General features: G+C 37.8%; 2 protein-coding genes across 15 annotated transcripts in view; one reads left to right on the top strand and one right to left on the bottom strand.

Moving 5' to 3' along the window:
- Window positions 1-91: 91 nt before the first annotated feature.
- On the top strand, window positions 92-11,528 carry sv2 (synaptic vesicle glycoprotein 2). 2 transcript variants are annotated; one of them, XM_026175216.2, is made up of 13 exons: window positions 92-230; window positions 2,969-3,052; window positions 3,272-3,433; window positions 3,950-4,112; window positions 4,917-5,038; window positions 5,974-6,137; window positions 6,230-6,310; window positions 6,986-7,084; window positions 8,473-8,561; window positions 8,867-8,994; window positions 9,359-9,454; window positions 10,309-10,468; window positions 10,638-11,528. In XM_026175216.2, the coding sequence occupies exons 1-13, from the start codon at window positions 137-139 to the stop codon at window positions 10,819-10,821; spliced, it is 1,626 nt and encodes a 541-aa protein (XP_026031001.2). In that variant the 5' UTR covers window positions 92-136; the 3' UTR covers window positions 10,822-11,528. The 2 variants fall into 2 exon arrangements, with proteins under 2 accessions (XP_026031001.2, XP_080159923.1); XM_080303797.1 differs by lacking the exons at window positions 2,969-3,052; window positions 3,272-3,433.
- A 3,556-nt stretch (window positions 11,529-15,084) lies between these two features.
- Window positions 15,085-18,915, bottom strand: part of ap3b2 (adaptor related protein complex 3 subunit beta 2) — a 55,301-nt gene continuing 51,470 nt past the window's right edge. For 7 of the 13 annotated variants that reach the window (XM_026175205.2, XM_026175206.2, XM_026175207.2 and 4 more), the window contains 2 exons: window positions 18,158-18,296; window positions 15,622-16,033 (listed from right to left, as the gene is read on the bottom strand). In XM_026175205.2, the coding sequence (XP_026030990.2) occupies window positions 15,847-16,033; window positions 18,158-18,296 (326 nt within the window). In that variant the 3' untranslated portion in view covers window positions 15,622-15,846. Of the gene's footprint in view, window positions 16,034-18,157; window positions 18,297-18,915 lie in introns of all 13 variants that reach the window. The other 6 variants (XM_026175209.2, XM_026175210.2, XM_026175204.2 and 3 more) reach the window with 3 other exon arrangements.

Below are 18,915 nucleotides of genomic sequence, written 5' to 3'. Positions count from 1 at the left end.
GTGTTAGCTGTAGCCTGTAGACTTGGCAGTCATAGGATCGGACACCTCGCTCGGAGATTTGACGGATCTGGAGAGAAGTTAGCTAATCTACCCAGATCTTAAGTGCCCAGATTAGAGACACCCGACTTCTCTGGAGATGTCCCGTCATAAGCATGCCGGAGATCCGGAGGCACGCCAGCCGCTTCTCACGGGACATCGCCTGGACGCAAGGGAGCTGGACTCGGATGAAGGTAAAGGCAGACAGTTTGTTTACTTGCATACGAAGATCCATAAAGAGGTCATTCCTATAACCCCCCCCCCCACACACACACACACACACAAAGTAATTATATGTGTCAGAATTATTTATTATTGTCATTTTATTTTATTTTTTACAAAAGTAAGTGGCATCTCTCCTTATTTTGTTCAAATTCAGTTACCTAATATAGTTGTTTTTTTAAAAAACGTTATTATTGCTGTATAAGCTTACTAATATTTTACACCTATTTTTTTTATTTAGACTTTTTTTTAATGCTTTAAGTCTTTATAATAAGTTGTGTAGCTGAATTGGTCCCCCTCATGGGTCCTCTAGTTACTACTCCTTTTTTTGTTTTGTTTTAGGAAACCATCTGTCACTCTTTCATCAGCCTTTCAAAAGAATATTTCTCTGATGTTTTAAGGCTTCCACTCGGTTTACCCTTACTGACACTGTAAACTGATATTGGGTTGCAATTCACCTGGTCACCTGGCCTATAAAGATGTAAAAAATAATATTTGTTATATTATACATACATACATATGTATGTATATATATATATATATATATATATATATATATATATATATGTATATATATATATGTACATATACATACATATGTATATATATATATATATATGTATGTATATCTTTATGGCTGGTTAGGTCAGCTCTAGCTTACCACCACGTGTATGGTATATGTTCCAGGGCACATGGTGCAGCCAATGTAAAATTATGAAAATATTAACAAAACAAAAAATCTTTAGAATACATAATAAAGTCAAAGTCAAAGTCACCTTTATTGTCAATTCTGCCACATGTACAGGACATACAGAGAATAGAAACTACGTTACTCTCAATCCCTAGATAAAATAGCAAATGAACATTTAAATATAAGAGTGATTAAAAAATGCAGGTAAAATAATTAAAAAGTAAAAATTTAAATAAATACAATACAATTTTACATATAACAAGAAAGCTATACAATATACAATATAATGGGTAAATGACATTGGGTGTAAACCAGGCAGAGTAGTGCAAATAGTGCAAATGGAGATTTAGTAATGTACGGTAAGAGATAGTGTAACAACAAAGTCTTATGAGGTAATGGCAGTCCATACCTTCTCTTTGATAACACGTGCGTATTAACACACTCCTATAAATTCATTTGCTGAGTAAATTCAGGAACATTTCATGTGGTATAAAATGTAAATATGCTAGTAATAGAGAAAATTTGGACAGTTGGACCAGTATATTTTTGTAGCAGTGTAAAACCTGAAAAAGTAGTTTTAAGCCCTCTTTCAGATCAAATGTTAAAATATTTTTTTAGGATGTTACTACTTTGAAATGGCTCTGAAAAGAATTTCCATTTCTGATAATCTGATTACTCTGTACTTTTACTTCTTAATCCTCAACATATATTTAAAGCGGTAAACAAATCTGTGCCTGATAAGTAATGGATGATTAACAGTTGATGTATTGATTTTTAAGAAGTAAAAAATGCTCATATTGATGTATCTGCTAATATTCTTACAACAGAAAAAAAGGATGGGGGATTTTTTTTTAATTTAAAATGACTACAATACATTTCATAATCCAGTTACATTTAACTTTAATTATTTTCCACAAATGCGACTTTGCTGCATGTGCTGCAGAGAGTGTTGAGAGCCTCGTTTTCTGCGTAATATTCTGTAAAAATTGTTTTTGGCTTCGTCAGTGTATCAGCGAATGTTAGCTATTTGACCATATATCAAAGCTGCAACAGCTAATGTGAAAATAAAAAAGTAACGAAGAGACAGGAGAAACACCCTTCAACAGTGTTACGCATTTTGATTTTCCATTGTTTGCCCACTAGAGGGCACTCTGCAACTTCCTTACAAAGAACACAACCAGCTGATCCAAGCAAACAAGCTATTTTTAAACTGCACTGTCTTATCTTAGTATTGACTCATAAATATCTACACATAATAAACGTTACAGAAATTTGGTTATACTTTGGTATCACTCTAAAAAATGTCATCCTACTATGAAACTTTCATTCCCACTTTGGACTAAATTGTGATGTTGTTGGTTTTTTTTTAATGATTTTTCATTATTTTGTGATATTTTGTAGCCAGATAATTATTATAACAGTTAGTTACTTGCCAGTTATTGCTAATTACATTTTCATTGCAACCATAGAAATGTATCAAATTATAAAACAGATGGAAACAACAACTCTGTCGTAACTTCATTAATATGTTTTAATGAAAGAAATGGTCTAACTGCAAAAAGCCTCATCAGCCAGTTACATGGCCCAGGCAAGCCTATTTGTCTTATTAAGTTAAGTTTATGGCTCGATTTATGCTAGTACAATGAAAGTAAAACTTTATACATGTTTGTGTTGTTACGGAATAAATATAATTAAGAGAGGGACAACTTTGAGTATAAACTAGGTGAGAGGCTGACAGGATGTGGACAGAAAGTGAAACTAGGCAGAGTGCACTGCAGAGTTGTTTTGATCACAACTATGTGTGACTGTGTGCAATGTATAGCAGAACTATATATACGCATTTGGCTTGTGATGCTTTAGACCTGTGGATGCTTGCTAGAGTCTGCAGCTCTCCTTTTCCGGAAATGTAGAATAAAGATGATTTTTTGAGCTTTGACCACACTGAATCGGGGTCTTTCTCTGTCGGTGAAGGAATTTAAAAGAACCGAATTTGACAGTGTGTATTTGGCTGCCTTATAGGTGAAGTCATTTTTGACAGAACAGCGGAAGCTGGTGAGCACGTACCGCAGAAACTGACGTATGAGGAAGCAGTGGAAAGAGCAGGTAATCTAATGTTTTTTGTTTTTCACTTAGTCATCGTAAATATGAGGAGAAAAGCATATGAAAAATAAGCTTATTTAAGATTTTAGGTATACACTTTATACCTTTAGAGGTGTAAAACCTGGGTGTTTGTGGTTATGACATAAAATTAAGATTTTCAAAGCTATGCAACAAGTCAATCATGAATTGCTTCTCCCCTTTGTTTATTCACTTTGCTCTCAGGTTTTGGTTTGTTCCATTGGCTGCTGCTGGTGGTTTGTGGTTGGGCCAATGCCAGCGATGCTGTGGAGATTCTTTGTGTTTCTTTTCTGCTGCCAACGGCACGCTGTGATCTCGAGCTGAGCTCCTCAGACATGGGCCTGCTGACAGCAAGCATTTTCCTCGGTGAATCATTTAGTCAACCACCTTAAACTCCCCTTCACAGAAAATGAAACAACTGTTTTTTTGGTAATAGGTCAGCTGTTTGAAGCGGAACTTGGAAATGAGAAGCTTTTTTTTTTTTAAAGTTGATTGATTTATGTGACGTAACACCACAAGACCTTACACAAGCCAAACACACAAGACATTATTAGCCTCTGCTCTCTGCTTATTTTGTAACCCTTTCTTATAAAACTGGAGCCATAACTGAATATACGACCATTTTATCAATATTATTAAGCCTCTGAAAATGTTGAACTATCAATAAAATCACTTTAATGTAATAATTGTATTAAATCCCTTCAATTAAAGCTGAAAATCTGCGCCTAATTCACATGTTGATTGTCAGATTTACAGTCCACTGTATACGGAGCAAAGCTGTCATTGTCCAAATACTTTTTTCCCTGACTGTAACTCAGTGTCTTGGGCAACTGACTGAGCCCACTGATTACACCAAGTTCATCTTTTTTTCCTGTTTTCCAGGAATGATGGTGGGTGGCTACATGTGGGGTTACTTGGCTGACCAGAAGGGGCGTCGCAGGGTTTTGATCATGTCTCTGACAGTCAATGGGCTGTTTGGGGGTCTGGCTAGCTTGGCTCCATGGTTCTGGCTCTTCCTGTTGATGCGGTTCATCAGTGGCATTGGGTAAAAACATGATTTTTAATTCTTTTTTTCTGTACAAGTTTACATTTTGCTAACACACATTCAACTGTTCCCAGGGCCACAATATTAGTGAATAATACCAGTTATACTTCACTTTGCAGACATTGTCACTTGAAGGACTGAATTATGAACTTGTACTCATATCCACTTTTGAGTAGATTTGTTTTCATATGTGATTTGTATATATTGTAATGTTGCTATTTTAGAATATTATATGTCACTGATTTGTGCAAAGTATGAATATTTGTTGTAAAATGGTTTTATAATGGTGGTAATTCATGAATTTAAGTGATAATTTTAGAATCTATAGGAGACATAGGTGGTGTGGTTTTGACGTCAGGCGGTGATGTTAAAAGTTACGATGTGACTTGTATTGCTACAATGCCTAATATTTATTTTGTGGAGGGCATTTTGGGAAAAAAAATCTTAATGACAGAGGGCAGTTTTCATATATACTACAACCAGAAGAGTTGCCTTCTGTTGGCTATTAAAAAAACATTCAAGTTTAGGGCAGTTCCACATTGGGAAGCTGCATCCTTCTTTTAGTTGTTTTAAATGTACCTCTGGTGTCATTAGAGGACAAAAATGCCCCTATTGGGGCACAAAGTTCAGTCAGATTAGTAATTGACTGGTTTGATTTTATTCAGTGTCATCATTTTTGAAATACCCAAATATAGCACAAGACATGCAGCATCCCTCCACGCTGTATTTAAAAACCATCTAAATTGTCTTTGTTAAACAACTAAAACAGCTAAAGAATAAACACCATGCTGTTCTCCTCTGCAGGGTCGGCGGGTCACTTCCTGTCATTTTCTCCTACTTCTCAGAGTTTATGCCCCGGCTGAGGAGAGGTGCGATGATCAGTTGTCTGGCCACCTTTTGGATGGCAGGAAACATCCTGGCTGCAGGTGGGAGCAAGGAGTATTCTCCATATAAAAAATTTATATAACTGTGGTTATGCCCCATTTTAACACTTTAGCATTTTAATCCCCTCCATGTGGGTTTTAGCGAGATGCTATTATATTTGAATGAACGGTGGAGTGTAAGGTATTACCTAATGCTAGCAAGCTTAGTTACCATGTTGCATATGTTGCAATATGCAAGTCCAAAGAGACTGGGTAGTGCTAAACATTGCTATGTAAAAGACCAGAAAATACTCAAGTTTCACTCACCAAAACTGAAGTACAAACGTCTTGAACAGGCTGTACCACTAAACAAGAATTCAATTTAAATGCACCAAAAGGCTCCAAGAGCACAAATACAATCCAGGAGTTCAGTTCAGTAACTCAAAAAGTGAGGCTTAGACAGTGACAACAGCTTCCTGTGTCGTGGCACTTATCAGTGTTCCTTCCTGTTAAAAGGAAGCTTTTCCTCCCTACTGTCGCCAAGTGCTTCCTCATAGTGGGTCTGTAGTAGTTGGTGCGAATTGAATTGAATTCAAAGTGACCACACCCCTAACTGCAGTTTACAGGTGAATGAGTTATAATAAAATTCACTTTTGAGACCACTGTTTTGAAGGCAGAAACTGCAGGCTTAGAAGATTTTAAATTCTATAAAGTTTGAAATTTTAACATGGGAGTTAAGCTAGACTCAACTTAACTGCAGTTTTTTTTGGTATTTCTTTGTCAGCTTGATTTTCTTTTAAGTTCCTGATGTTGCTTCTTGAGGATTTCAGAAAAAAATAGCACATACTCAGTGGTGTGTGTTACCGGGTTTTTGGTTTTGGTGTTTAAAATTTTGCACAGACTTGCACAAGGTGTTAAACTCAACTTCTCTTAAAATAAACTGTAGTTGTTTTTTTTTTTGTGAAATATTGACCATCTGTGTTTGCCTTTGTCTGCAGGTTTGGCCTGGCTGGTGATCCCCAGAACCTGGGTAAAATTTTTTCTGGGAACACTGGACTTCAAGAGCTGGCGGGTGTTTGTGGTGCTGTGCTCCGTTCCCAGCATCTCGTCGGCACTCATTTTCAAGCTGTTCATGCCTGAAAGCCCCAAGTTCCTCATGGAGGTATTGAAAGACCAAAATAATGTTTGTGTTGCTTGGATGCTTTTACTTCTGAGTTGTCTTTAGGATGATTTTTTGTGTTCTGTCTTTTCCAGGCTAACCGTGAGAAAGAAGCAATCCAGGTTTTCAGATTGATGTTTAAGCTGAACATGAAAGGAAAAGAAAAGGCTCTTCCGGTATGAAATAAGTATACTACTATATGTTTAATTTTTGCTGCACATATCTAATAATTTTTTTTAAACAAAAATAAAACCAACTTAAGTCGACAAAAAGCAAAGCCAAAGTGATGCAACTGACAAAGATAAGGTGAAATCAAAGAGAAGTGAAAGCTACCGTGTGTGTTTATATTCCACATGTGGTATTCTACAGTTTTGTTGAATCAGTAGCAAGCAGTGACTTTTACAGGAAGGTGAGCAGAAACAATGGCCACGCCCTTTCCACCTCCAAACAAAGAGAACAAACATTTCTCCAGTGTTCAACACAACAACAAGAAAACTTGGACCAGATTACAACATGATTTTGTGCTGCATGACTATCCTTTTGTATATGCTGACATCCTTGTACATATTGCTGCAATCTGCATAGACATCTTCACCTGTCTGAACTCCTTCCTGGCTGAAAATTGTGAAATGTTAGCGCTTCTATAGTTATGTTTAAAAAATGTTTAGAATTAGCTGACAATAGCAAGTACTATAATGTACTTTAATGTGTATTTTTAGATCTCACTGGGCAAGCACTGCTTGCCTTGCTTGCCTTTACGAAACATCAGTCATCAGTCAACATTTCCTTCCTTCATGCAATTGTATAAAAGTACTGTAAGTGTAACAACTGTCCTCTGAACCCTTTTGTAGGAATTTGGTTTGCGTACAAGTTCTACCCAAAAAGGTGACAAAGACAAGAGCAGAAGCTTGGGTTCAAGTAAAGAACGTCTTGCAAATATTTTGAAAAAGGTGATGTAATTTGTTATTATTAATAGTTTAACTGATTTTTAGAATGTCTGGTAGTACTGGTTTCAAGATTTAGGGTTTTGTTTATTTTAAAAAAGAATGGCTGAAAATGGTAAAATATGAGTATAAGATACTCGATCCTGAAAGATTTTAAAAAGGAGAGAAAAGTAGCAAAACACAAAACAATCCTCCCGTGTGACGATTGTTTTGTGTTTTGATTTGAAAAATTACCAGAAATAGTTGTAAATTAATTTGACAAATCATTTCAGGTATCCAAAATGTTTTATGAACACAGCTCTGGGCTTTGGAAAGTGCATTTTTTTTAATCATTTGGCCTCTGTACACCAAGATGTGATTTAAGTGAAGCATTTTTAATTCAAGGGTTTAACAAAAATATTCCATTAACTTTAGGAATTAAAAACACATTTTTATATACATCTGGGAATTTCAGTGGGATGAAAGTAACATGGGGGTGTTTCTAATATTTTAATGAAACTACTTTATAGTCAGTGATTGCTGTTGCTGCTTGTTTGTTGGTATTTGTGCCTTCACTTTTGTCTTCAGTAACTGTAAATTATGCAGTTCTAGGCTAACATCAGGTGGCTGACCTGGCCACTGAAGAATATCCCATTTATGGCCTTGAGTTCTTGAGCGTAACCTGTGCTTTGCACCTTGTTGTACACCCTCTGTGTTTATGTTAATGACGGCATCCTTTTTTGTACATATGAAAATTATGCCTAACTTCTTGAGAGTGTTCTTGACTTGGTTAGCTGTTGTGTCATCCTTCACTTGATTTGTTTTCTGTCATTTTTCCCAGCCTTTTGTTCAGTGAATTAACAATGCACCAGATTGTTCATTTGGCCACTCGTAAACTTGTGCCATCTTTTCAATAGGTTTATTTTGCTTTGTCTTTTTTTGTCTTTTTTTTAGTCCAGTGATCCCTGCCTTCACTTTCAAAGACCTCTCTTTGGAATTGACATTGAGCGTTACCTTGAACAGTTAGCGGATGGTTTATCTGCTCAATTAGTCACGGAAAAATGAGGGAACAAGCCTTATCTGGCAATAAAACTGCACAGCAGTAAATTGTTCAATTGCTTTATGCATCTGAAAACGAGGGACTTTGTATAAAAATGGCTTAATTCCTAAACAGTTAATATAACACTTCTGTGAACCCCTTGAATTAAGGTTGAAATCTTGACTTCAGTCAAGTTGTGATTATTTGGTTAATAGTATCCACTTGGACCAAACTGTATATATAACAAAAAGGAAAAGAGCTTTTGTTTGTTAAGCTATTGAGTAAATGTGAAAACACTGACAGTGCATGAGCAGTTTAGGCATTTCCTTTGTTTTTTGTTGGTTTACTTATGAATAATTTTCTTGTTAACTTGCAGGCTTTGGCTCCCATTAAAAAGATATTTCAGAGCCCTTTCAGATCCAGGAGTATCCCTCTTCTCATCATTTTCTACTCAATATCTTTTGGGTAAGAAATGGGCACCTATACATTCAGGCTTTGCTTCAGCTCTGTTCACACTGTTCAGCTGCTGGGGGATTGTATCAGACTTATAAAAATAATACTACTAATGTGAGATAACCATTTGATATGCATCAAGTGATAGGGAACAATTAAATGGCAAACTCATATTTGCACGTTCTACTGTGGTTTTCTTATTTCTTCTTTTTTTACATTTTAAAACTTTCACACTTCACCCTTTATTCTAAATCAAAAGTTAAAATCTTTTGTTTGTGTGTGTGTGTGTGTGTGTGTGTGTGTGTGTGTGTGTGTAGTTACTACGGGCTGTGGATGTGGTTTCCTGAGCTGTTTGAGAGAACCGAAGACGGCGGCTCGCCCTGCGCAAATGTGTCCCGCCCGTCTGTAGCGGCCAATGAGACCTGTAACACGGTCAAGACAGCAGGTGTGTTTCAGAGGATTCATGCTCATATTAGTGTTTTCATCCAGGCATCGCTGCTCACGGAGGCCAAGAAATCAGCTTTAACATTGACAGGAGTCAGTTTTTACAATACTTGGAAAGGAAGAGAAAAGCAAATATTTGAAACTTGCAACAAGTGCAGGACACTTCTGCTTTACTCTTTAACCTGCTTTAATGTGACTTCCTAACAAGCTTAAAGCACCAGCTGACACTGGACTCACTCAGGAAATTTCAGGAAATAACTATTAATGTGTTGTGTTTTATTTGTTTTTTCTGGTCCATCCATATCTCGCCACATGCCTTTCTCCTGTCCACACTCGTCTTCCTGTATTTGTCTGTTACCTCACAGTATATACGGATGGCTTCATCACAGCCGCGGCAAACCTGCCGGGTAACATCTTCACTATTCTTGTGATGGACAGCACCGGAGGAAAGGCTCTGCTTTGTGAGGTTTTTTTTTTCTTTCACAAATCAATATGTTTTCATTTCTTAACACTCTCCCATACATGTTGCATATAATCATAGGTTGTGTATAAAAAAAAAAAAATTAAAGATCATAGCAGAGCCAATCCAGGAGAGCCATTCCACTTCACAGTAACCCACAGAAATTGTGGCCACAGCAAGTGGTGCTCAAGAAACAGTCCATGGAGTGAATGGAGCTACACAGCTAAAATAATTGACATCTTGCTAGATGTTATTTAAGTTTTTGCAAATTTAATGCCAATCATATATCTAAGGCAAAATAGAGCAACACATGTATTTTTTTAATTTTATTTTTAGATGAATGGATTAAAGATACTCCAGAAACAACTGAGAGGTCCAGTCCATGAATTAAGCTGTCATTAAAACACCCATAATCATGCTTAATAGAATAAAAAAACGTTTATAGGAAATTCTATTTTCGTAACAGTCTGTTCTGCTGTAACGTTGTAACATAGAAGTCAGAGAGAATTGACTCGCGTTTGGAGCCAACCTCCAGTGGACATTCAGCTTTATTTTTCCGGCTTGTTTCTTGTAAATAATTTATTCTCTGAATTTGTCAGTGAGTTGACCCTTGATAGCATAAAATTTGTCCTTTTAGAGTTCGTCACTGCATATCACTGTCTTTAACACAACCCATTCATAGTTAAGCAAACGCTCCATCTTCATCTTCAAAAGCTTTGAGTCACGATTAAAGAAGCTCTCACACTACAAACAAATGTAGAAAATCAGAAAACCGAGCTGCTACAGAACACCCACCTTTAAGTCAGTGTTTAACAAAAAAATCATACATTTCTTCATCTTTGTTACTTTCTCCAGCCGGCAGCCTGTTGTTGTCCAGTCTGAGTGTCTTCTTCATCTATGTGGTTCAGACCAAAGCTCAGAGTCTGATCCTGTCCTGCATCTTCAGCGGGGTGTCCGTGATCGCCTGGAATGCGCTGGATGTCGTAGGAACTGAGCTCTACCCGACAAAGCTACGGTAACTCGAAACTCAGATTCAGCCATGTATAGAAATGTAAATCAAACTAAGATTTCTTTTTTTGTATTTTTTTTTAATTGATTCACTCATCCATCGAGGTGTTTTATTCTAACTCAGAGAGGTCACATGCACATATACTGAATCTCTTTTCTTTCCATTTTTCTCTCAGGTCCTCTGCTCTTGGTTTCTTCACAGGCGTGGGCCGAGTGGCAGCGATCATGGGTAACTTGGTCTTTGGAAGGTTGGTGGATGCAAACTGTGCTGTCCCCATCCTGCTGGTGTCAGCCCTGCTGCTCACTGGAGGACTGGTGGGTCTTCTACTTCCACAAACCAGGCAGACAGAGCTCACATGAACATTCGCGTTGTTTTAAATGGATTCAGCTTCCTCTTAACATCCTCACAGATGGGTAGAACGACTTGAAGCTCTGTAATCTCTGTATTTCCTGGTTGAATCCTGTGCCTTCTGTCATCTTTTTCTATGGTGCCTAATTTAAAAATTCCACTGCTAAAACAAATTGTTAAACAACAGTTGGCTCTCTCTGCCTTCCAAGAATTACTGCGTTGGAAAGCTGAGAAAGAAGTGCCAGTGTGTTATTAAAATCCTGGACACCTGTAAAAAGTTTATGTAAATGACAAAACCCTATATTCAAAGTGAGAAAATGGGGCCTTATTATCTGGTTTACTGAAGAGTGATGGATCGACTGTAGGTCTTGTGTTTTTGCTTTCCTGTCATGTTTAAGAAACTAGTTTTGTATAGTGAGTACACTGTTCTCATAAAGGGCTGAACGTGGACAGCAACAATACTCAGGTAGGCTCTGTCATATAAATGATGGTACTAAGGGGCCCAAAGTGTGCCAAGAAAATATCCCTCACATGTTTACACCATCACCACCATCCCAAACTGTTGATACAAGGCAGGATGGATCCATGCTTTCATGTCGTTTACACGAAATTCTGACCCTACCAGCCAGATGTTGCAGCAGATATTGAGACTCATCAGGCCAGCCAACACTTCTGTTTTCTAATTTTGATGTCTTATCCGACAGGAAACTCAATTAAAACAGCTGTCTGTCCAAATGCTCAGTTTGAACTTAAGTAGGTCGTCTTGACCGTGTCTACACGCCGAAATGCACTCAGGTGGTGTCATGTGATTGGCTGATTAGATATTTGCCTTAATAGCAGTTAACCAAGTGTACTCAATAATGGGGCCAGTGAATGTATATTATGTCACAGTGGAGGATGCTCAAATTTAGTCTTATGCCTTGTCCCTAATAGGACCTACTCAGGGACATGGCTCTGGCTTTGAGCACGCAAACCCTCACTCAGGCTGCATTCAAATCTTCTGGATGTGAGGCTCAGCCAATCCGAGAAGGCTGACTTAAAGCAGCTGCAGTTTTTTGTCATGTCTCTTTTGAATTGTGAAAAAACAAGGCCAAGTGTAAGATAAGTGCTATTAGTTTTTTTGTTTTTTTTAATCATTTTTAACTGTGAGTCATGCTAAGCTGTATTAGTGCAATCTAAGAATAAAACCATGCAGCTAGAAAAAAAAGTGTTTTAATAAGTTGCCTTCAAATATATGTCTGAATAAATGGCCTTGTATGATGTTTTTGGAGGTTCATGACCTGCATAGGTGGTGTAATCAGCCAAAGTATCATAGCAAATGGGTTCCAAAACGTCTATACTTATGCACAGAATAGATTTTAGTAGGTTCAGTCTGATATTTTCCTGCACAAACTGGATCGGGCAAGTTTAGTTCAGTTTGAGTGGAAAACCAAAGATTTCAGAGTGCAGTGATGGGAAAGGACCAAATCATTTACAGACTACCTTAATATCTTCCTGAGAGACTACATCGATGATCCTATCAGGGATTTTGTAAAAATTTAAAGCAGATTTACAATTATTTTGTAATGCCTTAATCAGGTTTTTAAATAAATGCAGCTTTTTCTTCATCTCACATGTGTGTTTTTGCTGTTTTGTTGTATGAAATAAAAAACAAGAAAGACTTCCCACATCCTTCCTACGTCTCTTTACCATGACGTCGATGAACAACTTCATGAGGTCAAGGAAAGGTGTGAAGGAAAGTTTTTAAGGTCTTAGGAAAAGAGAAGCAGTCATGCTACTAATGTGTTGCTAGCTTATTTGCAAAATGTTCATCCAGCTGTTTCTCTTTAATACCACTTTGTTTACCAGCTTTTTGTTACTTTTAACTTTCGCGCTGAAATTTAGTAATTAAGAAATTGTGCTCCAGGGTTTTAAATGTCACTACAAAGATGCCGAACAGATGGACGAGTTCGATTTCAGCAAATACAGCAGGCTTTTTACAACTTCTGTTTTACTCTTCCTTATTCAAAATGCCAGTCTTGCTTCCTTCAGTTAAGGCAGTTGTCTGTGGTCGATTTGAGTAAAGACCATAAAAAAGTAGACACACGCAACACCATATCTGTACTTTTATTTGTATAACTATACTTGTAATACCTCAGGACCACATTTCACAACCACACACGGGTATGAGGAACTGTACTTTGGATATTTTGAAAGCAGATGAAACATATGGCCCTACGTATGATTTGGAGAATAGAGTTCACTCTTTTCTGTATTTTTACTTTTGAAAGTAGACTTTCTTATTGTTTACTTTCATCATCATCATGGCTGCTGGAGCGAACGGGCAAATAACAGACAATGCGAGGAGTACGTTAAAGGCCAAAATAAAGTCCTTTCACTACTCCTGTAGCTTTGGAAGATTACAGTTACAGTTTCCAACAGTAAAAAGAAGTGCACAGATACTGCTAGAATTAAGAAACATGCGTCTGCAGCACAGATGAGGATATTAAAAGGAAAAAAGGGGCATCAAATGTAATTAGCCACGAAACCAGCCTGACCACTGAGATGAAAAGCAACACTTAACTTGAAAATCACGCACATTATCTTCAGCACATACTCAAACATAATCTAAATGTTTCTTTACTAAATCAACTTTATGGAAAGCTGAATGGGTTGAGTTTTGTTTTTGTGAATATTTCACTTCAAAGCTTCATTGTGTTATTTACTAGTAAATATAGGCTGAGTTTTCTGAAAATAGAAATCTAAATGAATGCATTGATATTTTTGACAAATATTTATCTTTGCTGTATTGCCAAAAATCAGTTAAGTCTCATTTGGGAAAGCTAACTCTATAGCTACAGATAGCAACCCATTAGCTTGACACAAAACACGAGAACTGCTAGCTTTGCCTTCTCGGAAGTTAATATAAATTAGAAAAATATGCTACAGCTCTATGGTCAATATATTACTTCCTTTATGCACATAAACAAACTGAAGACACAACTACCACCTCATTAAATGTAGAATGACTTACAGTAAATGCTTGTCTACAAGACTCAGTTGAGAATTTAGTGGGCAAAAATCCTATTTTTTACAGTCCCGATTCACTTATACGAGAATATCACCAGCAGATAAATCATTTATCCAAATGATCATTAGGAAAATAATTTGCTGATATTCGTTAAGTATTTTTGTTGGCGTTGGGGTTAAACGCTGGGTTTAATTCACAGCAATCAGAGAAAAGCAACCAAAAAAACATTTCTGTATAATCAGCATGAGGATTTTGGTGATTTTAATGTGCTTCATGATGATGTCAAGTCAAGTGTTACAGTTTTTAATCAAAAGCGCTACTTCTTATTGTTAGGCTGATACTCACTCACACACAGACACACACCACACCTTACAGTAGTACTGCATTGCATGTTGCAATAAAACAGCATGTATACATTTCAGCTTTTATCAATGCCCCACTTACTGTGATGAACATGTGCACTTTGACAGCTAACCACATGCTAAAAATCACCAAATTATGAGATAAAACTCTGGGGAATTGTTCATTAATATTATACCAAAATCACATAGTTGAGGTTGAATGGTAGCCGTCTTAGATCAGCAATCTTCTTGTATCTTGTAATGATTTCAAATAACTGTGACAGTGCCACCCGATTTGAGGGAATATGATAGTCTTTTACCCACTCCGTCTATCTCAGAGTATCTCTCCATCTTAAAGCAGTTTGATAGCCCCTCAAACCAGTTGCAGCAGATGGATGCCCATCCAGAGGAAAAGGGAGTTTTTCTTGCTCACAGGGGGCATCTGATTGTTGGGATTTACTCTATATTGTTGTAAGATTTTTATCTTTTGTTGTGAATTGTAGCTATATAAATAAAATGAACTGAACTGAAAGTTGTCTCATCTTCATGTTAACACCATAGAAAGACCTCCTTTAGTTCCGACGAAAACCTGTGGAGGTCCAGTCTTTCCCCAGCGTATGATGTTGCTCATTTGTCATAGAGATGGTTTAGTCATTACCTGATATACATAAAGTTGGAATAAAAGCAAAAAGTATATAAAACCAGCAGTCGCAATGTAGATGGGATTATTTCAGTTTCCTACACATGGATTAAATCTAGCCTGAGATTTAAAAGAAAAAAAATCAAGGGAGCTCGTGAGTGAGCGACGTTTATGGTGTAGGACCACTTTATTGGGAAAATAAAGTGTCCTGATCGCCAAGAGTCACATATTCTTACTGCACAGTGTTAATAGCCTGAACCTAGTGAACATCTTACTGCACATGTTTTTGTTTATTTTTTGCTCACCTAATCTTTGTAAAGCCTGACTACAGCATTAACAGAAGGCGGATGAGTCCAGTTACTACTACTGATTGAAGATTCTTCTGGATTTTTTTTGAAGATGTGTCCTACTTCAGATTTTATTATGTACCAGGTGAGAGCACAGAAAAATCTAGCATCACAAATTGGATTTGAATATCACGGATGACTTAGTCGTCGCTGTAGCTGATTTTGATTTCACAAATGATGAAAAATGCAGTTTATTCAGTCTTTGTCGATGACAACTGAGCAACTGCCTCCACTGAGGAAGATCACAGGCTGTGGCTGAACGTTTCAGAGCCACTGTTTTTTCTCAAAGTCAAGAATAAACCTGCAGCCTCGATTAATGTTTATCCAGGAAACAAATTCTGACATTAACTTTATACTAAAGAAAAGAAGGTTTAGATTAAGTAAATGTGAGTCCAGTAAGTCCAATTAGCTCCTCAAGGAAAGAAAAAAAACCCCAAAACGTTCGGAAATTAGTATTTTTGGAAAGTCAAGTAAAAACATTCAGGTTCAGTTTTAATTGTCAGGTCCAGGTGTGGCATTCACTGTCTCTGGGAGTCATTTCTAAAGGTTTGGGGCTCTTCTAACAAAACAAATGTTGTGGAAGCTTCCTCACTGACACGGCTCGCAGGAGATGCTACACTGACAAGTCTTAGATGATATGTGAGGGATGGCTGAAGTACAGGTGGAGGCGGAGTTCAAAGCTGGAGAGCTGGTTCGCGTCACTGCGTTAGAGCCTGGAGGATGTCTTTCACCAGCATCGTCCCGATCACCATTTTCTCACAGTTGACCGTCAGCTGGGCGGCTCCTTCCTCTTTGGTTGCCACGGTGACCAGCACCAAGCTGCCACTGGTCACCGTCCTGCCTGCAAACCTGTGGACAGGATAATCAGGAGGAGGAACAGGAGGACTGAGGTCAAGGCAGCAAAGATCAAGAAGTAAAGATGAAGCCACAGAACAAAGAAGGGATACACATCGCGTGAGTCAGTGAGACAAAAATATCATCTGTGAAACACAACGAGTGCAAAATTAGTGCAAAAAAATGTTTTTGGTTTTCTTTTCTAGAAATTTTCTAGAATACTCTGATCAACATTCTCAGAACTGCATCAGATCCTACTTCAAGTCAGCTGATTGTGAATATATGTGTAACCCTTTCCCCCCCTAAAAGCTTGAACAGCTGATGCCGTATCAGGTTTGTACAGATGATGTAGTGGTTCCTGAATGTCACAGTCACAGGCTTTTGTCATGTATTTCTTGTGTTTTGTGTCTGTGTTAGATTTGTTGGTTTTGTTACTTTCTTCTGCTTTCTGCGTTTCCTGGTGTCTGTCATCATGTTTAACGTCCACACAGGAAGCAACTTTTTTCTAGTGTTTCCTTCTATTATTGTAGATCTTTACCTTACAATATAAAGCACCTTGATGCAACTGTTGTTATAATTTGATGGTATATAAATAAAACCGGACTGAACTTAAACTAACAACAGTCCAACTACTTATGACCTTAAGATTTTCAGATTTCCTCTCACTCAAGCACACATTGTAATTTAAATAGGACTAAATGTTATTAGTTCTGTGATGTAGATAATGTCGTTGTGGTCATAAATGCTAATCCCCTTGTATCTTGGATTTTTGAGACCAGATGTCACAAAGGAGAAGTGGATCTGATGGAGAAATAAAAAACACAGCCTACTTATTGTCATGTCAAGGTAGATCCTCCTGACAGCATTTGCTTCTTTATCATTTATTTTACTCAAGCTGGAACTAAAATCTATAGGTGTCTGAAAAATGTACACTTTGTTCCTTTAGTGCAGACCCTCCCAAAGTGTGGGGCCCGCCCCCTAGGGGCAGAGCCACTGCGGGGGGGGGGGGGGGGGGGGGTATGAAAATATGAAAAGGGAAAAAAAACAAAAAACAAAAGCAATGCTTGGACACTGCTAGCACGGGGTGCCCACAAAAACGCAAAGCAGGAGATGACGCATCGCTGAATATGTTTCCAAACCAACTTCATTCTAAGCCAAAGACTAGAAAATATGGTGAAGCATATCTGCCCTTTGGCTTCACCTGCACAAGTGCAAAGGTAGGTCTCCCCTGCTTAATTGCTTTTCCTGATCCTGCCACGATTTGTTCCCCCGGTTCAAATCCCGGACAAACAGTATCCCACAGTTGTTTATTTATCCTCCTTGAGGAGCCCATTTTGCACAGAGAGGCATTTTTTGAAAAATGTATTGATAGCAATGTTGAATATTATTACACAGGAAAAAAACAACTACATGTAAAATAAAATACTACATGACGCCTCTGCCTTTCTAAATAGAGGGACAGTAACTGCGCGTGTATGTGTAAGCGTGTAAATACTGCAGATAGAGACAAAATACTGTTAATCTGAATATCTGCCATTCTGCAATTCACCTCATGTAAACAATAACGTGGCGCACAGCGTGACGTGAAAAAAGGCACATACCTTTGACGTTGCGTGAGGTACTCTGTATTCCTCGTCCACACGTAAACGCAAAAAAGGAGTTTTAAAAAAATCTCCGTTTTCGGTGATTCCAAACGCCGTTTACGTGTGGACGAAACAGCTGCCTTTTCAAAAATACCCGTGCAGGTGTGGACGCAGCGTAAAAGAGTTAGTAGTTTATTTTATTGCTACCTGTAATATATTGCAGATTACTTGTATTTGCTTAATTGTTTACTAAATGTTTGAGGTGTGAAATAAACCGCAGTGGAGCAAAATATGGGTGTGTGTGGTTGGAGGATGTGTGCGTGCGTGTGAGTGTGTGTGCATTTTTCTTGTAAAACAAAGGGGGGCCCAGCAAAAAAAGTTTGGGAACCACTGCTTTAGTGGATTTTTAAAATCTGCGTAAAATACGTGAAGCCACACTTTTAAGGTGATTTTTTAAGCTGATCTTGGCAAAGATCTTGTTCCCAAATGATTCCGTGTCCTTCGCAGAAGACAAACACCACCCAGAGCGCTATTTGCATTAAAAGGTGGCTCAGATAACAAGACGTGTTTGCTCAGGAGTGATTTTTCTCACCTGCACTCTTTATCTGACCCACAGGGCACTCTGCTGAGGTTGGCAGCGGTGGTCACTCTCTGGACGATGGCGTGTTCGTTTCGGCACTTGACGTCCAAAGTTAGTTTCTCTGTGATCTCGTTCATGCCCATCAGCTGACCTGTGGAGGTTGTAGGAGCAGAGCACTGGTCAGACAGGAATCCTCTCCCTCCCAGCAGCAAAACAAGCAAAGCAGTTAATAATCTTAATAATAATAGTAGTAATAATAATAATAATAATAATAAGAAGAAGAAGAAGACAACATGTACAGTAACAGAGTTCATTTTTTAACCATTGCTATTCTTTTTCAGGGTATCTGCTAGCTTCAGACATGTACAGTATTATATACATATACTGTACAATGCAGTGAACATTGCTAAAGTTCTCAGAGGGACTGATGTAATATTCAGTACATCAAGAACTGTAAATGCTACTAACACTTAACACGGGAATGTACTCATGCTTCCCACTGAACACAGGATTTTGTTGGTGAATTTACAGCAAAAAAGAAGCAAATTTCTGACTGCTAACCAACTCGAGTCACCATTTTCCAGAGTATTTCCAAAGACAGAAATTCTGGTTGAAAGAGGTATTCAGTACTAATTTTCTCACTTGTGCGAAGATGGCTTGTAGAGAGCAACTGTTTGGTGATTTGCTGGTCAAAAGACGCCTGGATGTCCAGGTTAAAACTAGTATTTCAGTATTATATATCAATACTGCTCTGATGTAAAACAAGTCCT

This window comes from Astatotilapia calliptera, chromosome 7 (genome assembly GCF_964374335.1).
Source record: "Astatotilapia calliptera chromosome 7, fAstCal68.1, whole genome shotgun sequence".
Taxonomy (NCBI): Eukaryota; Metazoa; Chordata; class Actinopteri; order Cichliformes; family Cichlidae; genus Astatotilapia; species Astatotilapia calliptera.
Note: the sequence above shows the minus strand (reverse complement) of the source record. Positions and strands in the feature narration are given on the sequence as shown.

Bases quoted from the DNA above. Each gene is read 5' to 3' on its own strand.
- sv2 (XM_026175216.2), top strand. From the start codon at position 137: ATGTCCCGTCATAAGCATGCCGGAGATCCGGAGGCACGCCAGCCGCTT. The intron at 3,053-3,271 runs GTAATCTAATGT...CTTTGCTCTCAG, and splicing joins GGAAGCAGTGGAAAGAGCAG to GTTTTGGTTTGTTCCATTGG. The intron at 3,434-3,949 runs GTGAATCATTTA...CCTGTTTTCCAG, and splicing joins GACAGCAAGCATTTTCCTCG to GAATGATGGTGGGTGGCTAC.